Source organism: Alligator sinensis, unplaced genomic scaffold (genome assembly GCF_000455745.1).
Source record: "Alligator sinensis unplaced genomic scaffold, ASM45574v1 scaffold1012_1, whole genome shotgun sequence".
Lineage (NCBI taxonomy): Eukaryota > Metazoa > Chordata > Crocodylia > Alligatoridae > Alligator > Alligator sinensis.
Window position 1 is genome coordinate 1,216,300 of NW_005842104.1, and position 17,229 is coordinate 1,233,528.

A 17,229-nucleotide genomic window follows, 5' to 3' on the forward strand; every position below is an offset into this window, starting at 1 on the left:
GGTATGCAGGTTGTAGCCATATTGGTTTACAGGTAAAAGGAATCAGAACTTGTGGCAGAGGTAATATCTTTTAGTAGACCAACTAGATATTTGCAAAAAAAAAAAAAAAAAGTATTTGTAAGCTTTCGAGCGGGCGCATACATCCTTCTTCAGGCATACGAGAATGCAAAGATTGTAAAATACTCCTACATAGAAATGAAAATTCATATTTCACAGAAGAGCTGAAGGTGCTGTACGATCTCCTGGTTGGAATAGTACATTTTGTGCAAATTAGGCTCAGATAAAAGTTGGAACAGTCTTTGAAGGGTGTGTACGCCTGAAAGCTTGCAAATAAAGATTTTATTTTTTTTTGCAAATATTTAGTTGGTCTAATAAAATATATCACCTCTGCTATGAGTTCTAATTCAGATATGAACTGACACATTTGTAGAGGAAGGCCCAAGCTGCAGAAATACAGATCTGTACTCTTCATCTAAATCAGTCTCCCCAACTGTGAGAACTGCGCTGACTTCACAGGCCCCTTGCTACACATGCTGTGCAAACTCCTGAGGCTCTGTGGGAAGTGCCACCCCACCCCAAGGTGCAGGAGCAGGAAGCAGAAGTTGGAGGAGGAGGGGGGAGTCTGGAGACCCCAACAGCAGCAGCAAGAATGGTGGGTGGGAACCCATAGGATGCATCATGATTGCATATGGTCTGCAGAATGCACATTTGACAGCTGGGCTCTAAAGCATTTTGTGGGTGCAGTGCCTCCCATGCTACAAATAGATGTGCTTGATTGCTGATTTTGCAGGCACAGATACGTCAATAGTAGAGTACCTCTCCTGCCTAATGATGATGTTCTAAAGCTGAGGACTCAGTTTCCCAACCTATCATGGTCCCAGTCTAGTTGGGTACCTAGTAGCTCAGTACTTATGAATGTTTTGACCTTAATACCTGTTCTGGTAGTCAGGTGCAGGAAATCTCACCTCCAGACTCCAGTGCTACATTCTTACATTTTGAGGATCTTTATTCAGTGCTAATATTTCTTCTAAAATGATTTAGACAGTGAAACAAACCCCCAAACAACAACAAAAAAGACAAACATTTAAAACAAGTCAACATAAAATTAGAAGGAAATTATTATGAAGTTGCAATATTTTGGCCAGACCATTCTAGAGCTATTCCATTACTTCCCATTAGAATGTAGCACACTTATACTCTCTAATACTCAAAAAGGCACTGCAGAAAAAGAAGATCCCAGGAGTGAGAGAAAAAATGAACAGAGAAAAAAGCAACATTAACATTACATAATTAAAGGAAGAGGTAGGCATTGAACTATGTACAATTTCAATGGAATGGAGTGTTAATCCAAATTATTTCTGTCCAACTGTGAGTTATTTTTGCAGTACTAACATGTCTGATGTTTGGTTTAATTTAACATATCACATTTTCAAGCTTGCACTCTGACCCTGTTTCTGGTTCTTGGGAGTCCATAATATGCTTTCTCATTTAATCTTTTCTTTTTTTGGCACGTGTTCTTTAATTCTGCTATGAAACTGGTGAAAAGTAGATAGTAGCTTCCACTTTGCAGAACAATTTATATTGGTTCTAAATAGAAACTCATTTCTCTTTCTACTCTATCATTCTATCTTTTCTTTTCTGAAGTATCAAATACACTTACGTTTAGACAAGCGGTTTTTCCCTTCAGTAACTCTTTCAACCTTCAGACGTTCTCAGACATGCTTCATGATAAAAACAGACTGATTTTATTAACACCTAATTAGGACTTCCTTTTTCTGTCTTCAATAATTTAGCTCTATGTACCACACTCATCACCATTGTACCCAAGTAATTATCTGCTCAAGAGCCAGAATGTGAAGCTGATTTATTGGCAAGATAACTATTTCAGAGTAGCAATATCTTATTTTCTTGGAATTCATTATATAAAGACATCCTTCTTAGAAGAAGACTTGTATCTTACCTAAAGATAGACACACTCAACCTGTGGGTTCTGAAACCCAAGTTGATGACCATAACTTTTCTATGGGAAGGGGGAGTTGTACACCTACACCCAGTTTCTGGCACAAAGCTCATATTTACAATTAATTCCTATGGTGTCTAACAAGCACATGCACAAGCACATGAACAAAAAGCCCTACCCTTCATCCCAGAACCATTAAATCCTAGGAACTTAGTACCCAGGGATTTTAGAAAGAAAACCTTCTGCCACAATAGCAATAGTTACAGCTAATAACCTTCAGGTATGTATGTACTATATATAGTTTATGTCAGTATCTATGAGTTATGATGAGCTATGACTCAATTTTCATCAGCTGAGAATCTTGCTCTTTTTTATAATCTTGCAAAAGATTCATTTATTTTTTGCCTGGGGACACTGATCTTGGATGTTTTTCCATACCTTAGTTTAGTTAAATATGAATGACATGTAAATGAAACAATGCACAGTAAAGGTACATGGTACATTATGAAGTGCTTTGCATGGCATGGTGCTTGGTCAAATTCACAATGGTGAGTCCTAATATCAATGTAGCCCCACTTTTACAAGAAAGTCTCTACAGCTTGGAAATAGGTTCTCCTAAAAATGAGGAGGAGCTGTGCCATTCTCCTCTTTCCACAAACTCTGGTGACCTTCTGACTGCCTGTATTTAGTGTTTGAATGCACATTTCATAATATTTTATTTGGATTAAAATAACATAACTTACCTAATATCCATTTTTCTGATAAATATTTTATTTCAGGTTGCTGCTTTCCCAAATATTCTCCTATGCAGATTTTTGCCTGACGCAGGGTTTTACAAACTTTTCCTCCACATAATCGTACAAGTTCACTTAGCTTGTCACAGGGCGGTTGGCTGGTAAGAGATATAAACATTACAGGCTGATTTTTAAAAAGATCCTGTTGGTATTTTTCTGTTGATAGGTGGCGTTGAAGTCTGCAGATCTGTTTGGAAAGAAACAAGGAAATTAATAATGAACATGTATTACTTCCATTTATAGCCGGTAAGTAAAATTAGACTTTGCCTTCAGAAACAGAATTACTGTATATTAGTGCAAATTTTATATAGCGAGTTGAAAAAATTGACTGACAGGAAAACTATATCTAGAGTTGTCTTTTGCTAAAATGCTAAAACAATTCTTTTTAATAATGTCTTCTCATTAGTATTCATAATAAAGTACCTCAGAATACTTTAGACTAGTGCCACTAAACCTTTTGATGCAGTGGGCCAGACGAAGGGCATGGGGGCCAGTCTGTGGGCTAGAGTAGACCCTGTGTGCCAGGATAGGGCTTCGGGGCCCCATGCTGCCGTCACCTGGTCCTGTGTGCAGGGTTTGGGCTCTGGGGGCCCTGTGCTGCCTCTGCCCTGTCCTACATGCTGGGATCAGGCTCCAGGGGCACTTCCCACACCTACATATTGGGATTAAGTCCTGTACCATCCTGCGTGCCCAACCTAGCACACAGGACCACAGCCCACAGGACTCCCCAGAGGTGAGATCACACCAGAGGTGAGATCTGGTCTGGAGGCCAGGGACTGAACACTCGTGCTTTAGACAAGTATAGCCTGTGGCCACAAAGACAAACATATTACGTAGATAAAGGTTGAACAGACATTCCAGGTACTTTTTTACAGTGCTCACCCAAAATGCTTACAAATATATAAAGCCAGAAGGTAGTTGAAACAGAAGCTCTATTTGGTTCTCCATTCTCCCCTGAATTCTCTCTCTTCTTGCAGTGGAGGTAGAAGGATTAATCTTTCCTTCACATATTCATGCTATTTTTTTTTTTTTTTACTAAAAGTTGGTGTTAATTAAAGTGGCTTTATGATTCTCTTTGGCAAGTGAGCATGGTGGATATTTTTAGGTCCTGTAGCTAGTAGTTCCAATAATGTGGGCAAGATGCTGAAAAGCTCCATCTCATAGAATCATAGAAAATTAGGGTTGTAAGGGGCCTCAGGAGGTCCTCTAGTTCAATCCCCTGCTCAAAGCAGGACCATCTCCAACTAGATTATCCCAGCCAAAGCTTTGTAGAGCTGAGCCTTAAAACCCTCCAAGGTTGGAGCTTCCACCACCTCTCTGGGTAACCTGTTCCAGTGTTTTAATACCCTCCTCGTAAGAAAATTCTTCCTAATATTTAACCTAAACTTGCCTTGCAGCAACTTGAGACAGTTGCTCTTTGTTCTATCATCTGCCACAACTGAGAACAGTCTAGCTCCATCCTCTTTTGAACCTCACTTCAGGTACTTGAAGCCTGCTATTAAATCCCCTCTTGGCCTTCTTTTCTCTGAACTAAATAAGCCCAGTTCCCTCAGTCTTTCCTCAGAAATCACGTGCCCCAACCCCAGAGCCATTTTGCTGTCCTCCGCTGGACTCTCCAATTTGTCCATATACTTTCTGTAGTGAGGGGCCCAAAACTGGACACAGTACTCCAGATGTGGCCTCACCAGTGCTGAAGAGGGGAATAATCACTTCCCTTGACCTGCTGACAACACACATACCAATGCAGCCCAGTATGCCATTAGCCTTCTTGGCAACAAGGGCACACTACTGACTCATATTCACCTTATTGTCCACTGTAACCCCCAGGTCCTTTTCTGCAGAGCTGCTGCCCAGCCAGTCAGCCCCCAGCCTGTACTGGTGCATGGGATTGTTCAGTCGTAAGTGCAGGACTTTGCACTTGTCCATGTTGAACCTCATGAGATTCCTTTTGGCCCAATCTTCCAATTTGTCTAGGTCACTCTGAATCCTAGCCCTACCTCCAGCATATCTACTACTCCTCCCAGCTTGGTGTCATCTGAAAACTCGCTGAGGGTACACTCTGTGTCATCTTCCAGGTCATTGACGAAGACATTGAACAAAACCGACCCCAGGACTGACCCCTGGGGCACTCCACTTAATACCACCTGCCAACTAGATGTTGAGCCATTGATTATTACCCTCTGAACCCAATGCTCCAGCCACTTTTCTATCTACCTTACCATCCATTCATCCAGCCCATACTTCCTTAGCTTGCCTGGGAGAATGTTGTGGGAGACTGTATCAAAAGCCTTCTTATTACTGTGGTTATATGTGGATCACTGTTCAAATAGAGACCATAAAATCTATATCTTAAATATAGTAGCCATCTTTTGAGCTAGCCCAGGTCCATTGAAGACTTTGACTGTTTAGATGACAACATTCTAAACTCAAACCTATATCTGACTTTGTGCCAGTTGTAGAAGACACTAAGGCTAGAAATAGATGTCTCCAAATGAAGCAGATCAGCGGTGCGAGGCCCAATTGATTCACTTATTTGGGCCAAGCATGTATCACTTGTCGTCCCACCCGCTGATTTCCTAGGACAATGGGAGACATGTTGCCTGCTTCCAGAGATGCATCTTTGGCAATCTCTGGGGTTTCTAGAGATTGCCACAGGCATGCCACTGCAAGTAGGGAGCCTCGACTTCCCTGCTTCCAGAGATATGCCCCAGAGATCCCAGGACTACATCTCTGGAAACAGGGAGAGCTAGGAGAGTCCACTGCAATCCCAGGGTATTTCCCAGGGCACACAGGACCAGCCCCATAAGCTCCAGAAACGCTTGTCACAGGCCACCAGACCTCTCTGTGCTCTTCTGCCATAAGGCAAATAGATGTCCACTGCAATTAAGTGGCATGTTTTATTTCTACCTTTTGTCGTAGCCACACTGCGGTGCGACAAAAGCAATAGACATCTATTTACTGTTACTCTGTCACCACAAGATTTTTATAGCGGCACAAAGGCAACATCTGTTTCCATCTTTAGGTAAGCCTGTAAAAGTGGATCTTGTGTATGTTGGATTTTTAACACTGTTGTAACCACACACTTGTTAAATACCTTAAATCCTTAAATTAGCGGCAAACCTCCAATTTACTTCTACTGGAGAATGAACAGACATAAAATAGCTTACACCAGCTAACTTCCGGTTAAAGATTAAATAAATGGTATATGTAATGGAATGTACTATACTTATTACATGTTAAATATCAGTCCTTATAAATACCGTGCAGTCCTTAACACAGTTAGAGTTCGTTGAACTTAAAATTAAACACATTTGTTTGATGTATGTAAAGCAACTCTGACAATTCTCTCTCCTCATAGTTCTAGTGTACACTAGAAGGGCAGCTCAAGCACTGGAATGAAAAGCCATTTCTTTCATTTCCAATATAAACAAAAGTGTAGAACTATTCTGGTCAGGGTACTTGTGATGTACTAAAGTTTTTTGTAAGGGATAAACATTTCCTTTAAACTAGCCAGAGCTGAAATAATCAAATCCTTGTAACAGAAGGATAAGGATTTTCAAAAATCAATTTATTGCAACATGAAATGATGAATCCTAAAACAATGATTCAAAATGATGTCAATAGTAATGGTTGCTGCATGTTGCACCAGGTCAAGCCTTTTAAGTGCCTGTGGTTTCATTTCAGTACAGAAATATAAAACAATTTCATTCTGATGTCCTAAATTAGCTGTGGTGATCTGTCAATTTTTTTCTGCCAGGATTTGGCAAAAAGGAAAAAGGCAGCATTATTTTATTTATTCATTTTTTAAAAAGCTGCTATTCAGGTTTCCATTACCAGTACTTATTCCAGGAGCATCCTAACTTTGATAAGTGAGATGGCAAATATCCTTGATGACTTGTTCACTAAAATGCCTCCTTCTGGCATTTTAGAGCTTTAAGTACAGCCTGAGGTGGAATCGATTCAATCTTCGTAGGTTTTTATATGCTGTGTAGATTGGATCAATAATGAACTGAACTGATGTTCAGTGTTCTAGTGGCCAAAGCAGGCAGAAGACTGCAGTATAGGGCAGAACCTTGGGGGTGCTCACATATGCCTCCTGTCATGCTGGACACTGCTGAAGGCTGCCAAACCCAGCCAACTGGTAGCCTACACTTGACTGACTGCTGGACACGTCCCCACCCCCTGCTGTCAGCCATAGGGATGGAGAGAGCTAGCAGGCCAGCTCTCCTCAGCCCTGCCCTCTCACTAGTCACCCGCCTCTATGACAGACAGAGGAGAGGCAAGGGAGAAAAAAGTACCCCCAGCCTGGCACCGGCCCCCCAGCAGGGGTGCATGGCATAGGTAGGAGGAGGAAAACCCCCACAGAGGAGCTTTTCCCCCACCCACAGCCTAGCGAGTCAGCTGGGAAAGCCCCAGTCCTGCCCCCCTGCCAGCCTTTCTGAGAGGTGGGGGCTGGGGAAATGCACAACCTGGCCCAACACCTCCCCCCTGCTGTGCAGAGCCCGTGGGGGTGCTTGCAGTGGCTGGGAATGTGTTCCCCCCCACCTCTCAAAGAGGCAAGTGGTTGGTGAAGGGGCGGGACTGAGCTGATCCCAGCCTAGGTCACAAGGCTGCAGGGGATGAAAAGCTCCCATTTTGGGAGCTTTACCTCCCCCTGTGCTGTGCAGACCAAGGCTAGGGTGTGTGGGGGTCTGTTCCCTTGCTTCCCATCCCACCAGGCTGAGAGGTGCAGGCAGGAATCAGGCTAGGGAGCAGAGGCTTTAATGCCTCTGCTTTGTGACAGCTGGAGACACAGCTAGCCCTGCTCCACTGGAGCAGACAGCACAGCCTAGGGCTGCAAAGAATCCTGGGATGCTGGAGGCCTGTGAGGTAACTTGAGTTGGGAGGGGATCTGGGACAGAAGTTCCATAAACTAGTTTAACCTAAATCAGTTAAGTTTAACACTACATCCATCCAGGTTTATCTTAAACTCAGTTTCTTCATCTTGAAACTGGTTTATGCTGAACTTCTGTTCTGTTACAGGTTTAAACTGGTTTCTGATCATTTAAACCTGTTTGTATGTAACTTCTGTCCCTAGCCTATATGGCTAAGTAGAGACAGTCAGAATGCCTGAGGCTAAATCAATTCAGTCTTCACAGGTTAGTCACCGTCTCCTCTAAGTTTAACGATGTGTCTAATAAAAACATAAACCACATTAATATAGTGTCATAGTCTGCCTAATTAAAATTTAAAAAAGCAAGAAACAATGATAACTCAGATTTGCCAAACTTTGCAATATCTTCTATTCCCATTCTTTTGTCGGAACTCAGTAAGATGGCATTGAAATGGCGAGCGAGTGCTCTGGTAACAGTGAGAAGACAGGAAGGCAAAAATTTAAGTTGAGATGCTGCTGGGACTGGGAAACTGAAAGTCATTGTTAATGCTTAGAATTTTCACGCCAAAGCTGAATATGAAACCAAAATCACTGAGGCAGGTGAAGTGGTGAAGTTTGAGGTGTCTGTAGTCTGCTTAGCCTTTAGTAGAATAGGGGATGGGGGATCACAGTCCTAGTAAATTTCTGGTCTCTCACCATTGACTCAGTGCAACTTCAGGCACTTAAGATCTTGGTGCAACAGTGTGTTTATTTACTGTAAGAACACTACTCATCCATGTTACAAGCATGTCTATAATGAAATTTCACAACCTCAGACAAAGGTGCAACTAAACAAGAAAACTAACTCAATGCTTGAGAACATTGCTAGTGCTAGATGAACAAAAGTAACATTTTAAGCTTATATACTGATAGGGTTCAGCCAGTAACTGTGCCAAGTCCCTCTGTATTACCCTTCAAATGAGTCAATCCCATTCTGGTTATACCACCTTTGACTGGAGCATACAGCTTTTTGTGCTCATGAAGCTCTTGGCTGCTCTGCTGAGATTACAAATAGGTGATTCTCCCTGTGCTTTATCTTACACAGAAAGCAGAAGCTGACATAGTTAAGCAAGGCAAAAGGAATGAAATATAGTCCAAGAAATGTGCTGTAACTGTTTATTCTTCTGAGAGTTTATAGTGCTCAGGAAAGATATGGTGCCTAATCCTGCCTTACTGAAGTCAAAGAGAGCTTTCCTATTGACCTCCTTGAGCAAGATCAAGTGGGCATCCATGGATGTACAAATAAACAGCATGATTCTGGTATTCATGGGATTTTAGCCACTTGTTTTCAAGAAGTCCCATTTATTTAAAAATATATATTCACCAAGCAACTATACAAATGCTTCCTGGAGTGGTTAAGAAGGGCAATAAATTAAAAAACACACTAAGCTCTTATAAAGGAAAACAAACAACCCAGAAACAGCCTCAGGATAAACATGAGCCTATCTTTGGTGTCTCCTTTGTCAGACTGACTAACTTCCAGAGATGCCTATTTAAATGGATAAACTACATTTGAAAGGAGAAAAAATAATCAGCCAGAAACGCTAATCTAATGTTAGTTTATCTAAAATTAACTATCACATTTGATTCTAAGAGGCCTTTTGGCTAAATTTGCCATGCTGCTTTTGTTAGCCTGGAGCTCTAGCGTTTCCAAGATGAAACTGATTAGGTTTGACAAACTCTGTTTATATTAAAAACCCAACAGGACATGGGTTTCTTAGATGCAAAATGTACAGTTAAAATTGATTGCCATCCTGCTGTGTCACACATTTCAGGGACATGATTTAAAAGTGCCTATTGTACTCCTACTTGTTCAAACATTTTCCCTGAAAACATTTATTTGCCGAGTTAATTATGAAAAGCTAGTTTACGTGTACAGCAGACCTTACCGCTGGACATATACTTGCTTTAAATTAATGTGAAAGTCAGCAACTGCACCAGGGTGGATAAAAATCAACAACCTTTTTAATTAAAAAAAAAAGGTTTTTTTAAATTTATATAATTTTTTTAATTGAATTGCATTTTTTTTATTTTTTTGTTGTTAAGATGCTTTTAAAAAATAAACCTATATAAAGATGGTTTTAATTTAAGCTAGATTAAAGATCAAAGATATTATGGACTAGGGATTATAACTTCTAACTGTATAATATTTGAGACAATCTATTCATGTAACCTTTTTAGAAAAGTTTTACAAAGAGGTCACAACAGACCATGGACTATGTTAGGAGCCCAATTTATGGAGTTCCCACAGGCTACTCTATAGATTAGTAAAGATTAAAGAAAAATACTCTACCCATTGGGACTCAGTGCTCAGTCTAGAAGATCCCATTAAGCATCTCTGTGATGCTTAGTTTCATTTCTCAAACTGTGGATTTGTGGATCCAGAGAGAACATCCTTGTTAACAGCAGTATATGGAAGTGAGAGATAACACCTGATTATTTACTCATCAGCCCTACTGTCTCTCTGCAAGTTTGTGTATACAGAGTCAAGCCCTTACCTCTCTCTAAAAGTGCAAAGTCTGAAGAAGTGAAATGAACAGAGGATTGTTGGGGGTGGAGCAGATCTGGGCAAGGAGGAGGAGTCTAGAGATAAATGCAAGGAGGGAGGGGCAGAGAAACAAAAGAGAAACATTTTGAGCAGAAGTCTTGAGGGATAAGTTTCTGAGTATAGCCTCTCCATTGATTTGAGATCTAGTGAGGGAATGGTATAGTAGAAGGGAAAACCTATCATAACAGCAGGCTTGCCACGCTGTAAATGAGAGAAGAAATAAAAAAATGAGAAAAAATTCCGAAGCCAAGAAAGCCCCAAGCTGATAACATATGGCTGCAGTGCTTATTTCATGTCCTCCTAATACAGCATGGCAAAAATATCCCCCAAATACCTATGATTAAGCTAGTGAATTGGAAATGCATCTATCTCTGAGATGTGTATAATATTTATTAAGGTTATATCAAACAACAAGAATGCACTTTTTGCAGAAAACAATGATTAAATCAAGGCTTCCTGACCAGTGATTTAATCGTGATTTAAACCATGATTTAAATCAATTTGATTTAACTCAAACCCATCCTGAATTGTGCTGATGCACTGTTAAATCTGCACAGCTAATCATAAGTCAGGTAACGTAGATGGAGAGCGTTCAACATCACTGCTAAGTTGAGTTGCTTTGCGCAACTCGTGCTTTGGCATATATGTTTCTTTGTTAATCACAGTTTATGGTATTAATTTATATATCTACTACAAAAATAGGAACACAAAATAGAATAAATATAGACCAAAATAAGGTTCCTTTTTGGACATGAAATTGTACTTTTCCTGTCTTATTTAACTGCAGCCTACTAGCCAGACTCTGTGCTTGTATCATATGTGTGGGTGAGAGGGAGAAAAGGGTCTTTACACTTCTTATTCAAAAGGTAGAAATAATGGGAAACCTTTTGTTAGGGGAACACAATGACTTTTCAAGGCTAAAGCTGCTTTCATGCCTGCCTACCTGCAAGGCAATGGTAAGCCATTGATAAGCCATGGTGCATATGTTGCTCCCTGAAAAGGAGATGGTTACCCACAATTTCAACTAGAGCACAATCTAGCTGTTAAAACTGAACTGACCAGCTGCTTTGCAACAACAAAGAGTTTATAACTCTCTAGGAGTGCTGCTAACTTTTTGCACTTTGAGAGATTTTACCCAACAGTTTAAAATAAATACATTCATCATGAGCCAAGGCCAAGCATGGGAAAATTTCAGGCCCCAAAAGTAAGCTCAGAATTTACACAAACTGTATGCATGAGAACTGGCTATTTGTATTACAAAGTGTCACAATGAGAATATACTCAGCACAACCAGTGCCTGCTATGGTATCAAACACTGATACAGATTCGCTATACTAATTTTATTCCTATTGGGAGGATCTGAGAAGAAAGTGCGACTAGCTGTAGTCACTGTTCAAGATGTAGGTATTAACTTAATAAGTTCTTTTATCAGAGAGATGAACCGACAGAGGGGCCTTCCTTGCAATGTTTAGTGTATTAATTAATATATTAATAATTTAGTACTTTTAACTAAGGATTTAAGAAAGACGATTGTTACATACAAAGAAAAAGAAGTTACTGAGAGTCTACAGCCTGGTAATACAGCCTTTCTTCATTACAATAATAAAATGCACCATTTTCCTGCTTTTAGTGTCTCATTTGACATTTTTAACTCTTCATATTGATTGTTGACTTATTAAAAATAGCAGCACTAATGTATGTAACACCTTTTTTAAAAATACCTTGTGCTAATACAATAGCAGGATTTTTTAATTTATCCATTACATTTTTAATTCTTCCTCCCAGGGAAATTGATGCATGTTAAACACATGCTATATTGTGCCTGGCACTTTTAGCAAGTGGATAAAAACAAGTCTCTGACTAACAAGCAATACCTTGACGGGACTCAGAAAAAGTCTTTAGGTCCGCATAGATGCATCTGTTTATAGTATTACAGCCCAAGGCATAACCAGGCATCCTGGTTTTCTCTGTTTAAAAATCATAAATTCTCTGATTAAAAAAAATAAATCACAATTTCTCGGTTTAAAAAAACCTCCAAATTCACATATTTTCCACACGTAAAATCATACAGCACTATATACAGTAACAGCTGCGCTATCCAGCATCTTACAAGCCGGCATGCTCTACTAATTGGCATGCCAGCTTCTAAGATAAAGTGAAACTGGAAATGCCCACCGCGGCACTTCTGGTTTCTCTGAGCCCTTGCAGCTGGGGGCAAAGCAGCCTGTGCTGCCGAGCCCCCACAGCCTGGGGGCATAACAGGCTGCACGGGGCCTGCCTCCCGGTCCCGCGGGACCCACAGGGCCCATGGGACAGGCGGCGATGTGGTGGGAGGGATGGCAATGCCGCAGGAGAGGCAGAGGGACGCCCCAGACGTGGTGGGAGAAGCAGCGGCCAGAACCGCTCAATTAACTGGCGTATTTTGTTATCCGTCATCTCCCATTCCTGGGGGATGCCGGGTAACAGAGCTTTCACTGTGTGTGTGTGTGTGTGTGTATATATATATATATATAGGTATCAGTAGAACACAATCTTTTATTGATATATTTACTATTTTAAAGCAATTTGCAAGCCTATCAGTGCGTCAATGATTATTCTAATATTATAAAAGTCTAAGTATGTCTGTCTGTCATGCTTTATTGTGCTCCGATTGGCTGATAGGAGCTGGCGGTGGTGGGGACACAGGGGAGGCAAGGCCAGCAGCGCTAGCCACTGGAGCTGGCCTCAGCCCCGCCCCCCCCATACTCCTTGCAGGTGATGGTGGGGGCGGCGCGTGGGAGGAGTGGGGTCCAGAAGCCGCAGGGAGGAGTGAGGCCACTGGCTCTGGCCTTGGCTCCCCCCTCCCCCCTTCTGTCATCACTGCTTGCAGGGCCAAGGCGGTGGCAGTTGGGGGAGATGCGGATCCAACACGGGTTGGGGGAATAGCAGGCGTGCCACGGTGGTGGTGTTGGGGGAGGGGAGGAGTAGGCTCAGGCCCAATGTAGGGGGTAGTAGGACCAAGCCTGAGCGGGGGGAGAAGCCGGTCCACGCGGCAGTGGGGGGGAGCAGCAGGCCCGGCCTGACACGGCAGTGGCTGGGGGAGGGGAGGAGCGAGCCCCCGCTCCCCCTCAGGCCCGGGCCCACTCCTCCCCCCATCCCAGGTTGACCTGGGCCTGCTGCTCCCCCCGCTGTAGCAGGCCATCTTCTCTCCACCCTCGGGTCCAGGCCCTCCTCGCATCAGGCCCAGGCCCACTCCTCCCCTCCCCCTGCGGCAGGGGAGGGAGGGCTGCAGGCCTGAACCCCAAGCAGCAGGAGGTAAAGGGGGAGCAGGCCCAGATGGGGGGGGGCACACTTCCTCCCAGTCATTTCTGAAGGGCAATTGGCTAGTAATAGAATAAATTCCAAATACCTTTAAATGTTGGCATTTGACTTCGGGGTTTTTATCATGGGAAATCAGAGCTTACCTTTCCTTCTTCGTTCACCAGGACACAGGTCCAACTGTGGCTGTCCCCCCTCCGCTTCCCCACTACCACGTGGCCTGTGCCCCCTCCCCCCTGCCGAAAGTGTGGCCTGTGCCCCTCCTCACCCACAGACTTACCTGGAGGGAACTCTTTACCACTGCCTGGCTGCTGCATGCATGTGCATGCACACATGCATATGGCACCTCCTGTCTGATCACTCCCCGCAGCCTGGAATGGTACCAACCTGCAAGGGGAAACCCACTGTTTCCAACTTTTTTCTCCTTTAAAAGAGAAAATCTGCATTTTTCTCAGTTAAAGGAGAAAATCCATGTTTTTCCACAGCAAACAGAAAACCTGGATCCCTGGTCGTAATAACAGCAACGGGATACAACTTATCAGAGAGAGGAGATAGGAGAAAGGCTTATGAGACAAGTCAGAGTATTGATAGTAATTATCTCACTTTCAGAGGTTTAAATATTGACCCCAGTGGAATTAATTCTGATTTATACCAATGTCACACTAGAAGGTGGTTTCTATATTAAGTGTTCTGTCTTCTGTTTTTATCTGTGAGGTACAAGAAAAGAAAAAGATGGCTCAGGAGTGGAAAGCTATACACCTAGAACATACTGTTTATTCGCATGATGCTGAAAGTTAGCTGAAATACCAAGTTTTTATAGGTATTTTTAGTCTAAAGGTAAGATTTGGACACTGTCCAAAGTATAACTAAAAATGCATTTGGTTTAGAAAATAAATTTAAGTTACAGAAGAAGTTTAGAAAGGAATGTTTCATTTTATAGAAATAAATCAATCTTTTTGCTCCAGTGAATTAGGGGTACAGCCTCCCAGTACTATACTCTGGAGTGGCTACTCAAATTCATGTGGTGAAAACAAAAACAAATGTGGACCTGTTTTCAGAGGTACTTGAGAAATTATTCATAATTGAAACTACTGTCTTCAAGAGCAGTTTTTATTTACAAAATGGCATACTAGAAGAAATTTCCAGCCTGAAATATGGTTGTAAAAATATTATTCTTCAAATAGAAGGAGAGTATTGCCCTAAATCACTATGTATAAAAGAAATGTTACATTGAGGCTAAAGATAGTCCATTTATCAAGCTTCAACAGTATGATATCAATTAAAATCTACTGTTTATATAAACTTTACAGCTACCTGAGAGGTAGACAACATATTTTGCTTTCAAAATGTACTTCTGAATTTGTATTTTATTACCATACATGCATATTTCAGATCTCACAGGCTAGTGTTAGAAAGGTTAGAAATCCAGTAACATATTTGCAGAACATATAAAGTGTTAACCATAGTGGTTACTATGCTTGAAAAATGGCAAAAATAAACTTTTATTGAATATAAGCATCCTGAACATAACATTTCAGGCAAAAGGCTGCACATTCTTACATAGTTTATATCTGAAGACCAAGTATAGAAGTCCCATTATTTACTTCATCCAGAACAGGATTTGCTCATTAAGTACTGAAGGGTTGATTCCTCACTGTTATTCTATTTTTATGCTGGTGCTATGACTGAAATTAATGGAATTACATCAGTGGAAAATTGGTGCAACAGAGTGAGAAATCAGACTGCATGCTTTATTAAGCTGTATTTTTGACAAAACAGAGAGTAACAAACAGTAGGTGTGCTTAATACAGCTGGTTAGCACTTCTGATGAAACCTTTAAAGGTCTGAGTCAATAATTTTAATAGGATTTCAGTGTAGATAATACAGCTCAGTCTAAGTTAATAATATTTGTATTTGCTGACACTGTAATTCTGTACAAAAATCAAGGGGAAAACGTAACCAAGTTATTTCATTTTTAGGAAACAGCACACTTGCATAGCCATACATTTTCAGACACTGCATCACTTGCTAAAAATCTGAAAGCAAAACACATGTGGAGCCCCATGTACATTTGGATATGGTACAAATGTTTGGCATACCACACTAACCTAAACGGATTAAGTCTAATACTATATTCATCCAGGTCTATCTTAAACCAGGTTCTGCCATTTTTAAACTGGTCTGTGTGCTGAACTTCTGTTCTGTTGCAGGTTTAGACTGATGTCTGATCATGTATACTGGTTTATATATAATGTAACCTAGCCTTGAAGTTCAAGGGGGCAGGCAAAGCACACAAAGCAGTGAAGTATCAGCCTGCTTCTGATAAAGAATGGCTTCATGCAGTGAAGAGTACTGAAAAGTAGAGTTTTCCTACTGTGAGGAATTTGCAGAATCTGCAAGATCCTACAGAGATCAAGGATATTTGCATTACATTTCATTGGCTCCCGTAGGTTTAAAAAGAGAGATTCTAGTTTTTTTCTCTCCAAGGTGTCAATATTTAAAAAGGATGAAAAATGATAGAATCAAATAGTGACATGGCTCACGTGGCATCAGTACAGAGTGAAAACTTCTTGCTCTGAATTCTAGTGCTGAGCATGTTGGTTTGATGCTGTTTCCACTACCTCTAAGCAGTTTACTATTAGGTTTTGTAAGGCTCAAAATGTTATGTGAAAGTAATAGCATTGCAATACTAAGCAGGAGAATTTTAACACTTGGTGCTCCAGAATGTAACATATGCTTCAGAGTAGCAAATGCTTTGATTTTGCCATCTGATTCACTCAGCAGTAGCCCTTTACCTGTAAAGACTCTCACTCCTTAGACTTCAGGAAGGCCTTCGATACGGTATCCCACCCCATACTGGTGAACAAGTTAAGAGGCTGTGACTTGAATGACTACACAGTCCGGTGGGTGGTGAATTGGCTAGAGGGTTGCACCCAGAGAGTCGTGGTGGATGGGTCGGTTTCGACCTGGAAGGGTGTGGGCAGTGGGGTCCCGCAGGGCTCAGTCCTTGGACCGATACTCTTTAATGTCTCCATCAGCGACTTGGACGAGGGGGTGAAACGTACTCTGTCCAAGTTTGTGGATGACAAAAAGCTATGGGGAGAAGTGGACACGCCGGAGGGCAGGGAACAGCTGCAAGCAGACCTGGACAGGTTGGCAAGTGGGCAGAAAACAACAGAATGCAATTCAACAAGGAGAAATGCAAAGTGCTGCACCTAGGGAGGAAAAATGTCCAGCACACCTACTGCCTAGGAAATGACCTGCTGGGTGGCACAGAAGTGGAAAGGGATCTTGAAGTCCTAGTGGACTCCAAGATGAACATGAGTCGGCAGTGTGACGAAGCCATCAGAAAAGCCAATGGCACTTTATCATGCATCAGCAGATGCATGATGAATAGATCCAAAGAGGTGATACTTCCCCTCTATCGGGCACTGGTCAGACCGCAGTTGGAGTACTGCATGCAATTCTGGGCACCGCACTTCAAGAGGGATGAGGATAACCTGGAGAGGGTCCAGAGAAGGGCCACTCGTATGGTTAAGGGCTTGCAGACCAAGCCCTAAGAGGAGAGACTAGAGAACCTTTACCTTTTCCACCTCCGCAAGAGAAGGTTGAGAGGCGACCTTGTGGCTTCCTATAAGTTCATCACGGGGGCACAGAAGGGAATTGGTGAGGTTTTATTCACCAAGGCACCCCTGGGGGTTACAAGAAATAATGGCCA

General features: G+C 41.9%; 1 protein-coding gene across 2 annotated transcripts in view; it reads right to left on the minus strand.

The window, feature by feature from the left end:
• Positions 1-17,229, minus strand: part of MCPH1 (microcephalin 1) — a 206,897-nt gene that overhangs the window by 1,985 nt on the left and 187,683 nt on the right. For both annotated transcript variants that reach the window (XM_006024489.1, XM_006024488.1), the window contains one exon: positions 2,704-2,941. In XM_006024489.1, coding sequence (XP_006024551.1) covers positions 2,704-2,941 — 238 coding nt within the window. The remainder of the gene's footprint in view (positions 1-2,703; positions 2,942-17,229) is intronic.